General features: G+C 47.7%; 1 protein-coding gene across 5 annotated transcripts in view; it reads right to left on the bottom strand.

Moving 5' to 3' along the window:
* The window catches only part of PI4KB (phosphatidylinositol 4-kinase beta), a 28,763-nt gene that overhangs the window by 10,626 nt on the left and 1,305 nt on the right, over nt 1-16,832 (bottom strand). For 2 of the 5 annotated variants that reach the window (XM_059931070.1, XM_059931099.1), the window contains exons 2-5: nt 9,361-10,297; nt 4,749-4,793; nt 2,083-2,310; nt 474-701 (exon numbers count right to left, since the gene is read on the bottom strand). In XM_059931070.1, coding sequence (XP_059787053.1) covers nt 474-701; nt 2,083-2,310; nt 4,749-4,793; nt 9,361-10,269 — 1,410 coding nt within the window. In that variant the 5' untranslated portion in view covers nt 10,270-10,297. Of the gene's footprint in view, nt 1-473; nt 702-2,082; nt 2,311-4,748; nt 4,794-9,360; nt 10,298-15,528; nt 15,708-16,832 lie in introns of all 5 variants that reach the window. The other 3 variants (XM_059931080.1, XM_059931090.1, XM_059931109.1) reach the window with 3 other exon arrangements.

A 16,832-nucleotide genomic window follows, 5' to 3' on the forward strand; every position in this document is an offset into this window, starting at 1 on the left:
TCACACCACACTACATCTACCTGCTGACTGGCTTCGTTCTCTCTCCTATTAGCTCATAAGCCCCTTGCAGGCAGGGGCCAAGCCTTGTTTACTAGCACACAGCACTCAGGGCTGGCACAAAGAAGGCCCTCCATAAACATTCCTTGAATGAATGAATGTATGACTGATTCTTCTCTGCGTTCCTAAGACAACTTTATATCGCAGGTGTTCAATATATATTTTGATTAAATTTTTCACACTCCCCTGGGCTTAGAAGTTCCTTCTTACAGTAGGCCTAAATTCTTCTTGCAGGAAAACGAGCTCCACCTGAATCTGTTCCAGACTAGAGCTGTTCAGAGCTGTCCCCTCTCACACCTGTCACTACCTACGGCACTCATTTGGGTACTTGCTTCAGCCTGTCTCAGGGTGTGCTGTGTTGTCTCAAATACATTGAAAGTTCCAGAATAGGTGCTGTGCCCTTGGAGCTCCCTCACCTCCACCTGCAGCTCGCCTATGTCATCCACCGACCAGGCCTCATCATCGTTGTCATAGTTGGGCACAGTGCTGAAGCTGCCTGCCCGCTGCTCGTGGGTGATGCCGCATTCGGGCAGGTTCTCTACCGACCGGGTGCTACGAATTCGGTTCTCCGGGATCCGGGCGGGGACGTTGGTGGTGTCGAAGTTTTCACATTCGAGGACTTCCACATAGATCAGGTAGGGAGCCTGGGGGTAAGTGAGAACAGTATTTGCAACTTACCTCCACCACTGTTCCCCCCAAACCTCAACTCTGCTAACACGGTTCTTCCTGCTGCCCACTCCTGCTCCAACCTGAATCCATCAGTCCCCTGGCAGCAGGAATGCCATATTTAGGGCAGGAACTTATCCTATGGGTGCTGCTACTTTGTGAGCTCCAATTCTTAGCGTCTTTCAGTTCTCTCCTTAATCAAAAACATACCTGAGGTGTTACCCTCTTCAGCCATGGCTGAAATACTGTAAAATACTAGTTTTTTCCCTGGAAATAGTGCTTCTTAAATGTTGGTTTGCATGAGAACCACCTGGGGTGCATGTTGAAAACTGACTTACTTGGGGCCCAACCCAAATCTAGTAACTCAGCCTGGGGCTGGAGCCCAGGAATCTGCATTTAAAAAAAGGTGTCCACCTTCCCCAGGTGGTTCTACTACAAGAGGTGTCCCCCAAACTGAACAGGACACAGTCTTGTAAAGCAGTGGTCCACACACTATTCTGCTTATGTACTTCCTAAAAGTATTCTGAAAAATCATGTATCCCCTCAGTTTTAAGTTGACAGCTAAAATTTTTCATGAGAAGTTACTTGCCAAAGTATATACTTTCTGGTGTCATGTAAATATTGATATTTTAAAAATAAAACTGTTACATCACTGTCTTAAAAAAAAAAAAAAAAGAATTTGGCTGAGAGAGTACGCAGGTCTTTAAAATGTTTCAGCTGAGCTTCAAAATGTATAGATAACGCACCGGGGCAAAACCATTCCAAACCATCAATTACCACCCATTCAGAGAGGCCTGAATGCCTCTGTGGGCTTGTCCTAAAAACAGACAAAAAGACTGGGAAAAAGTTGGGCACCATTCCAAGCAGGATTCTAATCTTCAATACGTCTTCTGGGAAAAAAATCTGAACCATTAGTGCTCATTTCAACCAGCAGACTAATTTAGCTAATTCTCTCCTTCTCCCTGCCCACTGTGATCAGAAAAGGTCTTAGAAACAAAGATTTCTCTACTCTCATTGTTGCTGTACCTGGAAAGCCTAAGAGTTACAGAAGGGCTGGAGAAGAGCTACCAAAAGGACTGTAAGGAGGGGAGGAGAGCGGCTCTCTCCTGAGACATGGCAAGAGGCAAGCTGAAAAGATCAGGCCTCTTTGATCCAGAAAAACAAAGCCCAAGAATGGGGACAGGAGGGCCCTGGGAATCACAACAGTACTCAGGTGAAGTCAAGGCTGACACGTGCACGTGAGCTATGGAGGGAGTCTAGGATGCTGGTGGGGCACCCCTGGGCACATACACACACACCCCGGACAACGACAGGAGTAGAGTCAGATGAGGGGAATGGTTTGGGCCAGAGCCCACCTACCTTGTCCTTAGAGTTGAGGACAACAGCCTGGGTGTGGGGCACGCGGACCACGTGGTGGTCAAAGCCAGCAGTGGGCAGCCAGACTCGGGCAGGGAGCTTATGGTTGAGCAGGGAGAGCTCTGAGATCAGCCGCTGTGTTTTCTGTTCCTTGGTGGGGAGCGTGGCCAGCCGCTTGCCAATCGCCATCAGGGACTTGATGAATTCTCGCTCGGGAGCCAGTCTGACGGGCTACAGGGGGTTGGGGTGAAGTAAAAGATAGTGAAGAAACCATAGAAAAAAGTGGCCCAGTCACTCCTGGCCATGCAGGGCAGGAGTCTCAGTGTCTCTAGAACACCAGGGAAGGAGCTACCTTTAGGCCCTCGTAGGAGATCCCACCCACCCCTGTCAACTTGAATTGGGAACAGGTGGAAAAGCCAGCACAGTCCTCCACAGGCTACTTCTTGAGGGTAAGGGGGGGATGTGTGAATCCAGGTCACCAGGTGCACCCCTCTTCTCTTGGACTTGAGGTTCTGAGAAACTGTCCCAAGGCTTCAAGATGGGTGGGGGGATGACATCCAGAGAGGTCAGCCAGGGATGCAGAGAGAAATGCTGCTTACACCTGAAGTGCTTCGCCCATCTCAAGAATGAGGCTGTCCCTCTCCCCACCTGGGTGCTTGGGCTGGGTCTCTACCAGGGCCCACAAGGCTAAGGAGGGGAATGGCGAGTCAGGATCTCCCCTTTCAAAGGAGGACTCAATCCATAAGTGACTTCTGTTGCTTTCCACGGCATCCCCGTCCACCCCACAATCTCTCACAGTGGGTCAATGCACATGCAGGGGATGAGGGAAGGATGAGCTGACTTTGCCCTAATGAGGGAACAGTCAGTGGGGAAAGAAAAAGCAGATGGAGGGAGGTAGGGGTGGGCAGGTGGGTGGAGAAAACAACAGCTCCTTTCAGCCCCTGATGAGGGCCCTCAAGACCTGTCTTTTTCAGTGAATCCTCCTCAGATCCTCTTCCCCTACCTCTCAGGGACTAGGCTCCCCATATTAGCTCCCTCCTGTGAGGCTGGCTGCCCACGTTGGGCGCTTCATTCTCAGAAAGGGCAAAGTCAGTCTAGGGAGTAAGGCGGGGGTGGGGAAAAAGATGGACTCAGCTAGACAGGAAGAAGGGCTCTTTTCCCAGCCTAAGTCCTTCTACCGTAAGGGGCATTTTATCAGGATAGCCACCCCGTTCCATCTCTCCTCACCTAGATACGAACAGTATCTCTTCCTCTTATAGAAACAGTAGTATTTCACTCACCAGGCTTCTCTCCCTCTCTGTATCTTGCTTAGTTTCCTGAGTGAGAATTTCTACCCTCACTCCCTCACACTGCAAAAAAGAACTTCTTTTGAGAGCTGGGCAGTGCCATGCCCACCTCTGCATGTGCACAGAGCCAGGGTTCAAAGGAGCGGCTCATCTCTCAGCCTCTACCCCACAGCAGGCTGGCTCAGGTCCCCATACAATAATGAAAAACAGGGTGTCTGAATCAGTCAGGAATGCTTTGGGAGGCAGGGTTGAACAGAGATAAAGACAGGAAGACAATAGAACTAGACCTCTGTGGTCCCTGGAAATATCCCAGGGGCTTAATAGAGAAAGAGAAAGAAAGGAAAAGGAAATTTGGAGACTCACTCCTTCGTTCATCCTTATCTCCTAATCCATCCACTCAGGTGGCAAATGGTCACGGTCCCAAGGACCCTCCACCCCAAACAATTCATAGTTATCTCAGATTAGAAACAAAAGAATTCCTTCCCATCCTCACTTCAGCATTTGGGTCGGGGGCCCCTAAGTTACGTCAGCATGTTGGAAACATGACCCCAGGCCTCGAGAGAGAGGCACTGCCACATGGGAGGAGATAGGAATCATGATTGAAAGGGGATCAGCACAGAACAAACTGATTGGGTAGACAAATCAAAAATAAAGTGTAAAAAAGTCATCCAAACTCCCAGAGGGTCCAGCATTTCCTCTCACGTCTCTGCCCAGCAACAAGGTCCGAGACCCTGTGGGACCAGAGGGTCAGGGGTTAGTTCAGAGGGAACAAGAAAGGAGAATGAGGATTAAGGAACATCATGGGCAGTGAGCTGGGAAAGGGAGGAACTCAGACCTGGAAGAAATGTGGTTGAAGTTAAAAAGAAAACTGGCTGTGGGGAGGCAAAACTTTCCTTCAGGCCAAATCCTGTTTGCTTTTCGAGTCAGCTCACCCAGCACAGGGCCTAGCATTTGGAAGACACTGAATAAGTATTTGATGGTCTGATGGCAGAAGCCATGGGGAAAGGGTTCTGGGTGGGAGAAACAGGATCCTCAGGGTTTCCTGCCAAGCAGTTTTCGGCTCCAGTCCAGGGATAAACTCTCCCTCCCTCCCAGCTGTTCGCTCTGGAGACCCAGGAGCTGGGGGCTGAGTTGCACTGCACCCCGGCTGGCTCTGGGAGAAGGATCAGCTGAGCCCCACTCAGCCTGGGCTCAGAGCACTGGCAATAAACAGCAGGGGCTCCTCCAGGTCTGGGAGGCCTGGGAGGGAGGAGCTGATGTCCCAGGAAGAAAAGGCACCTTTTAACTCCAGCCTTGGCCTGGGGACTCAGAAGACCTGGGGACGGAGAGGAAATGCGGCCATGGGGGGAGCCTGCCACCCAGTCCCAGCCTGGCCCCACTTACGGAACTGAATGAAATATCAATACTCTCGGTGCTGGAGGAGAGCTCCTGGGAAAGGGCCGGAGGGCAAGGGGAGAAGGAGGGGGCGGGGAGGGAAGGGAGAGAGACAAAGGCAAAGAATTTAGCTCCAACTTGGATCATAACTGCTTCTCTTGTGTAGCTCTACCTTTCTGCTTTAATGAAAGAAAGTCAACCCACAAATGCCACTTGTCCAGAATCTTGACACCTGTGGAAGATGCTGGAAGGCTAGTGCAAACCCTGAGGTCAGAAGGGTTGAAGAGACACTGTCCTCTGCTTTTCACTTTCTTCCCTTCTCTTCTTGCCTGCACAAGTCTTCCTTCTGGGACAAATCCGGAAGCTGGATCCCTCAGGGAGGTAACCACGCTGCCAAGCTTCCCTGCTTTCTCTTCATCCACTCACATGCTCGCAACCAACCCCTTCTCCACGGAGACCACCATCGAGAGACTGACTTTAACAAGCTTCATGGCCCCCACGCTGGAAATCCCATGTTCCTCCAGCTTCTTGGAAACGTCAAGGAGGAAGCAGAAGAGCTAAACTTTCAGTGCCAGGTACATCTCCTCTCTAATCAGCCTCATTATCACCCTGGGAAACCTAATCCCAACCTTCAATCATGTGACAAGGGATACCATGGACCCATGAGCATGAAACTTCTGGGCTAGATGCTGCTGGGAGTTAAGGATGAATAACTTTCTTACCAAACTTCTGTAGGCTTCCTATCAGGTTATTTCACATGATACTCAATAAATTACAATTTTTTTGACATAAGTTGGGGAGCCAGGTACCAGCTGAATCCATCTGAGAAAGCTGAGTAGCTGACCAGCAGCAGCTGTCCTAGTCCCAGCCCAGGGGATTTAGCTAAACCTCACCCCATTCCTATGTCTTACTGGTGTCTGTAAGCAAAACAGGGGAAAGGGCCGGTCCTGAAGCTCATTCAGCGGCTCTGCTGCAGCTCGTGCACAGGCCCATCCTGGGTTCTGTCCACCAAGGTCTCCCAGAGCAGGAAGAAGGGGCAGTATGTGTGCACAAATGTGCAGCAAGGGAGGGGCCTGGACTTGAGAGACAAAGTCCCGGGAACTCCCAGGGCAGGAGGGCAGTGGTCACTGAGCTACTCTGCAATCCGCGTTTCAAGCATCTACTTAATTCCACGGTTTAAGTTCTATTCTAGCTGGAGGTCCTCTAGTCAGGTCTTTCTTTGAAGAACCTAGGGAGAGGGGCACTTTGAGGGAGAAGCCAAGCCGAACACTCTCCCAAGGCAACAACTGCTTTGGGCAGGGGTGGGAAGGAGAATTGAGGCAGTGAGGATGCTAGAGGCTATGGTGACTTACTGGTTCAATTTTTACTCATGAGCTGGGTGGGGAAGGAACAGCAGGCAGGATATTGGTTCCATGAGCCACGCTCCAGCTGACTCTCCTACAGACAGGACGGTCCTGACTCATTAACAGCCTTGGGGGAAGGGAGGTATATCATGACCTGCTCCTCTCTCCTACTCTGTAGGCTTGAGTCACTCAAACTGAGTCAGCTCCAAGGAGAAAAGCTTGAGGCCAAGAAGCTGACATCACACTCTATTAGGCTGAAAGGCCTGCTGGGGCTTACAGTGTGATATGCAGCATATTTCTCTGTACAAAGGTTATAGCCCTGAGAAGACAAAGCTGATCTACAAGTATCATTATGTGGGGTGTGGGGCTAGCAGCTAAATTACTGCCCCCTGCACCCCCAACCCTACACCAGAATATTTACCATTTGGTTACAACTGCAAAACTGCCTGAACAGAGTTCCCTGACTAGGCTGAGAGAAACTGCTTTGAAGGAGTGGGCTTGGAGGGGTGGGGAATGGTGGAAGATGGAAGGAATCAGTGCTAGAGCCCTCTGAATGTAGGGAAGAGTGTAAAGGATTTCTCATTAAAAGAAAACAACCTTCTGCAAGATCTGGGCAGAGAAGAACTCTGTAGGGATACCCCAGGCAGGAAGAGACTTATATGAGCACCTGGGCCTTTTCTCTGAGGCCTCTCTTCACCCTCCAGAGCTTCCCTACTGGTGGCAGGAGGGTAGGATTAAACTCCGAACCCACGGGAAAGCGAGAGATGGGGAGCGGTGTGTCTCTCCTTCTGGAGTCTCTGCTCAGACCTGAGATAATTATGTTTTGTTTTAGGAAGCTGTATACTTCCTCCTCACATGCAGGAATCAACATTTCCAGAGAGTCACAAGCTCCACCAAGAAACTGTTAGAACTAATAAATTCAGTAAAGTTTCAGGATACAAAATCAAGAGTCACAAAGTAAACAATTTCCTAGTTAATGCGCTCTCCATACTACCTTGTAAGTTCCTGGAGTGAAGGACAGCATTTTATCCTACATCCTCCACTGCCTCTAGTGCAGGGCTCCACACAGTATACAAGCTCAAGAGCTATATGTTGAGTGAATAAATGTTGCATGACAGGGAGAAGGAGTATTAGAAAGAAAGAAAAACAATTCCCTTGGTATTTGGGAGACAAAGGTCTTGAAAGATGTATCCTCAAAATGCCAAAGGGGTTTGGAGAGACCTCTGTGCTGAAGACTCCAACGCTTAGACTCCTGGTGACTCTCACTCTCACATTTCCTGAGGAGCCACAGTGGATTCAGGTGTCTCTTTCTGCCAGCATCAGATAACATGGGAGTGCCTGGGGACGTGGTATCTCCTTCCTTTCCTGGATCTACTGACCCAAGATAAAGGAGCCAGGTTGGGAAGAATGGCAGCTGGAGAAGCCAACCTAGAGGATTTAAGCACTCACAGAATAACTGTGTCTCAGCATCACCCCAAATCCCACCCTCGGCAGGAGTTAGATGCAAGGAAGAGGGACTGAGGACCAACACAGAGTAAGAAAAGCCAGAGGCCTCAGTTTTTCTGGTCCTAAGATGAGAACTACAAAATGCCTACAGAGAAAAGCCAAGAGGCACCAAGGGATTCACTTGCAGCTGCTCCCACTCATACTGATACAGGCTCCCTCTGATACCCCAAGAGGAGGAGCTCCCGAACACTTCACGACCTTAGTCCCACCGGCTCTGGATGATTCTTCTTGCTGTGCAACAGCCTCCCTTCATGACCCTGGGCTGCCCTGCCAAGCTCAACCAGAAATGAAAATGGTCTATTCTGGTTCTGAGAACACTTGGGCTCTGCCTGTGCATGGATGTGGAAACCTTCATGGCTAAGGCCTAGGCTGTTCTTCCCCATATGGACTCTGACAGCTGAGGCCTGGTCTGATATGCACTGGTTGAGAGACCTGGGGCAAATCATCTAACCGCTCTAAGCTGTTTCCTCAATGGTAAAATAATACCTGTCTCTTAGGGGTGTTGTGAGGATTAAATGTAAAGTATTTGACATGATGCTTGGCACGTAGTAAGTGCTCAATAAATGTTAGTACCTTTAGCTTCACTATTATTCTCATAATAAAATACCGAATTTCCAGAGAGACCAGGCTCTGTAGTCTCCCCTGCTCTTGCCTTTTCCCTTCCCTAGTCACTCTGACCTCTCTCTAGTTGAAAGAAGTCCCACTGTATCAAAAACGTGGGTGGGTTATGTGCCCCCACAGAGGCAGATGCCAGCACAACTATATGCATTTTCCAACAATGCAAATTCCTCGTTCTTTTCTCCCTTCTTTCCTAGGCTAGGCTGGCAGACAGGATGGGAGCGTGGCTGGTGGTGAGTCGGGGTGGGGTGGGGACTGGGGCACCATTGTCTGGCTGGGACATCAGGTCACTGATACTACTGGTTGTCCACCGGGCAACTTCCCCTGCTATCTGTCCAGATATGGAATGAAAGGTGGGTATAACCTACTGATGTGCTTATCTCATCCCTGCTCTATATCCTAAATGGGATACCCTGACTGCTGCTTTCTCTTCTTTAGGTTTCAGGTCCTTGACTAGACACTGGGTATGCCCAAGATTTACTCTATTACCAGGACTGCTTCCCTCTTCCTTTTGTGCTTCTCCCAAATGATATGGGAAAAAGACAAGCAAGACATCCTTTCCCCCAAGGAAAGGCAGGTGGGAGGGCATTCTGCAGATGCCTCAATGATAGGGAATGAACCTTACCCTTATGTCAACAAACAGCAGGATCTTCAGGGAGTGGGCGAGAGGGATTATGAGGAGGAGTGGCTAGGAGAATGAAGCTGAGGTTCTACTTAACATCTCCCCTCCCCCAGCACACACAAAATTCACACACAGGGTCCCTTCTCCTCCCCCATGGTTGCTGCTCTGCGAGGTCCTGGTAGATAGCCCAGGTTTCAAGTCAGGCTGGGGAGGGTCTCTGCCACAGTTCTCAGTAAGAGAATGGCAGTGCAGTTTAGTAAAAACACATTGGACAGAGTCAGGAGTATCAGCCTTGCTGTTAGCTATATGACCTGAGGAAAGTCACTTTATCTCTCTGGGTCTCCGAGTTCTTCCTTTGTAAAATGAGGCAGCTGGAATACATGAATTCTAAGGTCTTTTTCCATTCTAACATTCCATGCTTTTATCGATGAAATGAAACAGAGGGACGGAGAGAAAAGGACAGAGTAACCCTATGTCAGACATCCTGTCTCCATGCCGCCTTGCTTACCCCTGGCCCTCCCGGGAATTTTACCTCATCCTCATTCTCCACTTTAGGATTGCTGGCTGTTCGTTTCAGGTTGCTGCTGAGACTTATGCTGGCGGTGGCATCTGACTTAGAGCGCTGGTGAGTCCTTTTAGAGGGAGACAGCCCTGTGTCAGGGGCTGGGCTCAAGGAGGGCAGCTCCCTCCTTCGGTGAGCTGGCTTCAGCTCATCTGAGAGGATCAGCTTCCGTAGCTTGGTCCCGCGGGAGTGTCGTTGAGTGGAAATGTGCATGTCTGAAGAGTAGGCCCCCAGCAACAGGGCACACTGGAGAGAAAAGTTAATGCTCTGGCGGCAACGGTGGACGATGTAGGGCTTGATGGCATCACCCACGTCCTCATCCATGTGAATGTACATGTTAAGCAACTGGGGCAGATAGAAGTCCACGTCCTCATTACGAAAGCAGAAGAGCCGGTTGCCGATGTACGCTTGCACCCCAGGCTCCTTGGAGTTATACAGGTATGAAATGGCCATGGAGATGTCAAATAGTTTTGACTCAAACAGCCTCAGCAGCCAAGACTGTTTGGCTGAGTTGTTCTGCCGCCGCCTTCTTGCTCCCTTGGCTGTGCCCGAGGCCACCGTGGCCCCCATCTCATCTTCCTCCTCCCTTATCTGGGAGGGTGGGTCGTCCAGGCAACGGATCTCACTGTCCACACCATCCCCATTGACCAACTCCAGTGGAGTGCCTCTGCTAGAGATGGCCACGCCTCCATGCAAAAGCTTGACTTTCTCCAGCACCTCCTGGCAGGCCTTCTGGGCCACCTCAGGGTCAATCACTGATAGTTCCCCGACCCCCTCCGTGATGACACTTAGCAAGGAGCCCCCATTGTTCCCTGATGGGCCAGGAGTGGGCTCAGAAGTTGGCTTCAGCGGGGCAGGCTCCACTACCGTGTCTCCCATGGCCGCAGCCAGACTTCGAGCTTCCAGGCTACGGAAGGAAGGAGGGAGGGAGAAAGGAACAGAAAGGGAGACACGTACACACACTGGTTAGTGGTGCCATCCTCAGGTCTTCCCTTCACCATGAAATCTTCCCTGGCACCTCCTCTCTCTATGCCTTCCTGGACTCATTCAAAATCAGATGAAAAGTCCTCTCCTCCCAGGAAGCTTTCCCTGACTACCTCCCTCCACTTCTGATTGCTACGTTACTCTTCATTCCTTCTGCACTTACTTACTCAGCTTAGCCTCTATTCTTAACTTGTATTTGCAGAATGCTGCTTTATATGTGTTTTGTTCATATAGGTTTACAAATTCTTCAGGCAGACTGGGAAGCAATTCTGGTTTTAATTCCCTTGTCCCCAACTCTTCAAATGCTTTTCTATCTCCATATCTCCCTTTAAATGCCTGCCAATAACCTTTTCCTTTTCCTCTTTGAACTGTATTTTCTTACTCATATAACACTCCATACACTGGTCCTGAACATCTCACCTTTAGTTAGTGTTAAAATCTGGATGTATTTTTCTAGTTACAGATACTTTCTTACCTTCCCTTTTAGACTCAAAGTTCCCAAGAAATAAGGCCCAGCAAATACCACACCAGGCTTCACTGAGAAGAAAAAGCTCTAAAACAACAATCATCCCTGCTGAAGTGTGCCATTTCTCTGTTCGTCTGACTTCATGACATCATTCTCCCTTTCTCAAGTGCTGTGGCAGCTGAAGGATAGTGGAAAAACTCCTGAACTTGGAGTCAAATAGGCTGAGGTTCAAAATCCTGGCTCTGCCATTATGAGATGTGTAAACTTATACAAACCACATATCTTCTGAGTTTCAGTTTCCTCAACTGCAAAATGGGAAAAACATATCTACTTCTTATTATTGCTGTGTAGAATAAATAACTTTATGTGTGTAAAAGGATCTAACACAGTCCCTGGCACACAGTAGTACTTAACAAATGCTAGTTGAATCCTAATCACCTAAAAGGTTAGTAAACAATGCGTGTGCACACACACATGTTGTTTATAACGGAAGTGAATTGCAGTTAATACTCGTTACTTGAGACTCTTCCAAAACAATTATCCCAACACTACTTTCCCCATTCTCATACACACACTCCAAGAACTGGAGGGGCTGTGAGAAGGCAAAAAGATATCAGGCTGGAACTCATGTGTCTAGAATGTCCAAAGAACAGGGAGGGGCAGGAAGCACATAACCAAGAATCCCTCTCTGGAGGGACTCTCAGAAGGAAAGTCAGTGAGAGAACACTGTTGATAAAAGCCATTGCTTTTCTAGAATGATTCTTCAGAGCCTCACCAAATCCAAATCAGGAGAATCAGTGCAGAACAGGAGGAAATTTCAAAGCAAGGACTGGGAGAGGCACACTGTTAATGTCAGATCAACCCAGCTCCGGAGTCTGGCTGCAGTCAGCAATGGACTCAGAGGCCTCTTCACAAAAATACAAATAGAGTGAATCTAAGACACACTCAAGAGCATGAGCAAGAGGAAGGCAGAAGCAGCTGTGGAGCTGGAATGCAGGTAATTTCCAACTGATAGTGACATCAGCTTTGACACTAGTCAACCTGGGTGCATATACTTTGGGTAAGTGGAAGGAGGCTCAAGATACAGATTCTCTAGTCACTCTGCAAAGCCATGGTTTCCACTGCCACTCTTCCAGTGCCTCTTCTTGCACCTCTGAAATGTTAAGACTCAAGGTTACCTTCATTTGCCCAACATTATATAGTACAGCTCCCTGACTCCTAGCAGTCAACCACTAAAGTTTTGCAGGAAGACAGATGGGGAACTCAAGTTCTCAGAAAGCATCAAAAATGGCTACTTTGGTTTATCTTTCTCCCAACTCTGTCAAGCAAGAAGTTCAACCCCAAATTTAATTTCTTTGATGCAGTTTTGAGCTTGGGATCAGCAAAAAGGTGGCAACTCTTTCACTATGCCCTCTCCCAAATTAGGCAGTGCCCTCTGAGCAGCAGAACCAGCATGGCTGCCTGTGCGGATCTGTCTCTACTCGCAACTATGGGTTGCACAGGAATAATAAGAATGAAGCTTTAGTCATTCCCTGCTGCACCTTTGTAGGACACTCTGCACCAGAGGGTCACTCAAATTCAACTGGGACCACTACCTTTTAGGTCTGCTTAGAAACTCACACAACAACCTCAATCACTTTATACAACCAACTCTTTTTTCTCAATCTCTCTAGGCTTGGCACATTTTTCTTTTTTCCTCTACTCCAGAGACTTCCAAGTCACCAAAAGCTCCTAAAAATCCACTTTTCAAAACTTGCAAGGGAAATGAAGTTCAGACATTCTCCACAAACAGCATCTCAGACTTCACTAGGAAACACAGAAGATTTGGAAATGGTCACAATTGGGATTATTACTGGCACCAGGAAGGAAGGAAAGGAGACCATCATTTTTTTTTTTCCAGGGCTCAGTTAGAAATCCCACATCACAGTATTCAGGGGACTTCCCGCTGAAGAGAACAGGTCCCCAGTTTGGCAGCCTCTACTCTCCAGGGAACAGACAATGTCAAGAGAAGGAGGAAAACCAAACTCCTCTCCGGTATAGGCAGCTCTGCCACTAGAAACTACCAAACTGGAGCTAGGCCTCCCTCCTGGCCTTTCTGAGCCTCAGGAACTGCCGGCATCTGAAGCAAGTCATGGGGAAAAGGAGGAGTTGAAGGAAATTTAGGTTGTTTTGGCAATTTAGGCAATAAGAAATAAAAAATGGATTCTTCCAAACCTAAATCCAGAAATGGTCCTCAACATCAATTCATTCATTTTCAAATGCAAAGAAAATATAGCTTTGATAAGTAACTATTCTTTTTTTTTTTAAACGGGCAGAGTACCCAACTTTTTTTTTTTAATATATATTTACTATTTTTTTAAAAAAATTTTTATTTATTTATTTTTATTTTTGGCTGTGTTGGGTCTTCGTTTCTGTGCGAGGGCTTTCTCTAGTTGCAGCGAGCCGGGGCCACTCTTCATCGCGGTGCGCGGGCCTCTCACTATCACGGCCTCTCTTGTTGTGGAGCACAGGCTCCAGACACGCAGGCTCAGTAGTTGTGGCTCACGGGCCTAGTTGCTCCGCGGCATGTGGGATCTTCCCAGACCAGGGCTCGAACCCGTGTCCCCTGCATTGGCAAGCAGATTCTCAACCACTGCGCCACCAGGGAAGCCCCAGTAACTATTCTAAAGAGAGAGAAAGGACTAGAAAGCAAAAAAGGAAGAAACAGTTTCTGTATTCACCACCCTTCCCCTTATAAGTCAGAGAACAAGAAAAACACGAGAGAAGGAAATCCAAACCTTTAGTATCAAATGACTCCTATGGCTCTCAAGGACATTCAGAAAACTGAGGCTCCACATTTCACACTGGGAGCCTAAACTGGCCTTCCAGGGAGACTGGAAGGGAACTGAAGAGGCCGACCCCGCCCCGGACTAGCAGCTGGCTTCTAGGAAAGGGGTGTGTGGGGGGGGTGGGGGGCATGTTGACAACCGACTGGCTCCACACGTTATGTCTGGGCAATGCAGGGAATCTTCAGCTGAGCATCAGAGGGTTGTTCAGGGCAAAGCAGAGAACAGCAGCAGTGAGAGAGGACAGAGAGGGTACATATGCATGTGTTCTGTGACTGAGCATTTAAGTAAATGTCTGCAGAAGACTCTGGGGGAAGGGAATGCTATCACTTAACGTGGCTTCCCGCCTCTCATCACCTCAAAAGATTCTAGGCAAACAACCCTCCATGGCCTCCGTTAAAGGACTTGGTGGATTGGTTTCTGGTAGGACAGGATATAAAGAGCCCCAAATCAATTTCCTCACTCAGTTAATCACCATTCCCTTCTTAAAATCTTTTTCCATGAACTAGATAAATACAATTGCTTCAGATCAATCCTCACGTTTTTATACGTTTCTGTATTTTCATAGAATGACCCTTAAGAGATCATCTAATTTAGTGCTCTGCCTCCAAGCAGAGAGGTGAGCTCAATTTTCCACTTCCTTTTAAAAGATCACTTTGAAAAAAAAAAAAGACCCCTTTGAGATGGATCATGTGAATTGGAAAAAAGAGTAGTGGAGCCAATATCTTCATCCTACAAGGTAGATAGTTAAGAGAGGTTATTAAAAGTTAATGGAAAGAACAGAAGATTCAAATATGTTATTTAAAGTTACACAGGGGACTTCTCTGGTGGTGCAGTGGTTAAGAATCCGCCTGTCAATGCAGGGGCACGGGTTCGAGCCCTGGTCTGGGAAGATCCCACATGCTGCAGAGCAACTATGCCCGTGTGCCACAACTACTGAGCCTGTGCTCTAGAGCCCGTGAACCACAACTACTTACTGAGCCTAAGTGCCACAACTACTGAAGCCTGCACGCCTAGAGCCCGTGCTCCGCAACAAGAGAAGCCACCGCAGTGAGAAGCCTGCACACCGCAACGAAGACCCAACGCAGCCAAAAAAAAAAAAAAAGTTACACAGGCTTCCAGTAGAAATAAAAATGACAATATATAAGCAAGAGGTATGAATCTTCTAAAGCGCAATCTTCTTTTGTAACAATTAATAAACCAAGAAACAAAGGCACAAGCATTTTATCTAAGGTTATGGCAATAACTGTCAGAGAGAAACACTGAAATAATTAACACGTTAACTCTAGGAGTAGGGATGAAGGGAAAGGAAGTATTGATTTTCATCATAAACTCTTTAAGTACAATTGGATTTGTTCAAATGCATGTATGCCTTTAGTAGTAATTTTTAAAAAGAAGTTGCTCTTCTAAAGAGACTCCTAATCATCCTAAGCTGCCTGTTCTGTGGTTGAGAATTTCCTCCTCACATCTCAAGGTTTAATTCAAACCTTTCTTTAAGGAAGTCTGAGCTCACCTTTCCCCCTTAACCTTAACGGTAAAAATGGAGATTGAGTACAACCTTCTCCTTGTAGAAACAAAGAGCCGAGCAGCCAAACAGGCTCAAGCCCTACCAGGAACCAGGTAAACACTTACCCAAGGCCCCAAGGCAGGGTGGCATCAGGGGAGAGGGCATTCTCAAGCTACCAACAGGAGGGTAGGGAGAGCAGTGGTCTCTGGGTAGTTAAGTCAATATTGAATCAGGCTGAGAATTCTGTTCAGGGCTATAGAGCTGGTATAAGCAGATTCCAGCCAGACAGCCCAAGCCAGCTCTGGGAGCCCCTGCTGTAACAGACAGATGGCAAAGAAAGCAACCTGTACACTCACCTCTCTCTGAATTGTTCCTTCCTGCTGCAAGCTCCAAATGCACTTGAACTAGGCCCTCTCTTGTCTCATGCCAGTTACTGAGAGGTCCCTCTCAAACTTCTTCCCCAAATCAAAGAATCTCAATTTGCTGCTTTAGATGGCATTCAACAAACATGTTCTCATGCAGTGTGGACCCAGCTCTGAGAAGGAAGCAGGGAAACTAGGGGAAATATGACTTCTCTTTGGGGGTGCTTCCAAGGAGTGAAGCTGCTCCTAAAAAGGGGAATTATGAGATTGGACACTGGCTAACGAGGAGGGAGACAAAGGGAGAAGTGGGATGACGTAGCATGATTACTTTCAAACAAGCCTAGAGTAGGAAGATGAATGGAACTTCATATGCCCTCTTTGCTATCGCAGGCCAAGAGACATGGCATACAAGGAAGCAACTAGTTTCCTAAGTCCTAACTCACTCCAAGTTTTCTTTTCCAGCCAGTTTCTTCAAAGGACTTTCCCACAAACATACTTTCCATCTACAGAATCTGGAGTTATGGTTCAAGTACAAGAGGAACAGCAAAGGTGGTCAGCAACTTACAGCTGTGGCGGAAAAAAGCAAGGCAGATGAAAGAAGCTGGCCTGGAGCCTGTCTTTCAAACTGATTTACTCCCATGGTTGTAAGACTAGAAAGGCCCAACAGAGAGACCAGAATGAAAGAAAATTATCAGAACAACTAAATCACTACTCATAAATACCTTGTGTCTGAGGAACCCAGAATGTTTTGTAAACAAATAATTAAGTCTAATTTTTTCCCCCAACCCACATCCTGCTATAAGCCTATTACTACACTGATGCCTACAGAGTGGACCATTTTCCCAAAAAAAGTCACTCTAAAGGTCAAGTGAGGAAGTCACATGCTGAACTCAGGAGTCCTGATTCTGAATATACAAGCTCTTTCCATTGTCTCATGTTCCTTTTCCCAGTTACCCCCTGACCAACCCCACTCCAGGCCTAAACTCTTAAGGAATCAACCAAAACCATTCTAGTGAAGCCACAGACAGTAAACTGATTCCTCTTAGGAGTGGGAGGAGACTCTATTCTGTGATCCCTTTAAGACAAGCCTAAAATTAAATAATCCAAAACAAAATTTCTCACAACCTCATTCAGTTTCCATGCAGGACTGTTCGTTCCTCCAACAAAGTGTAGTCTGATAGGAACTTCTTTTAAACTTGCTCCATCCTTCAGAAACACCCTTCTGTCCAGAGAAAAGCCTGAGACAGCTGAGGCTCCCTCTCCTCCCAACACATTTTCTTCTTAGCTCAAGGTTTAGC

This window comes from Balaenoptera ricei, chromosome 1, assembly GCF_028023285.1.
Source record: "Balaenoptera ricei isolate mBalRic1 chromosome 1, mBalRic1.hap2, whole genome shotgun sequence".
In the NCBI taxonomy this organism is placed as follows: Eukaryota; Metazoa; Chordata; class Mammalia; order Artiodactyla; family Balaenopteridae; genus Balaenoptera; species Balaenoptera ricei.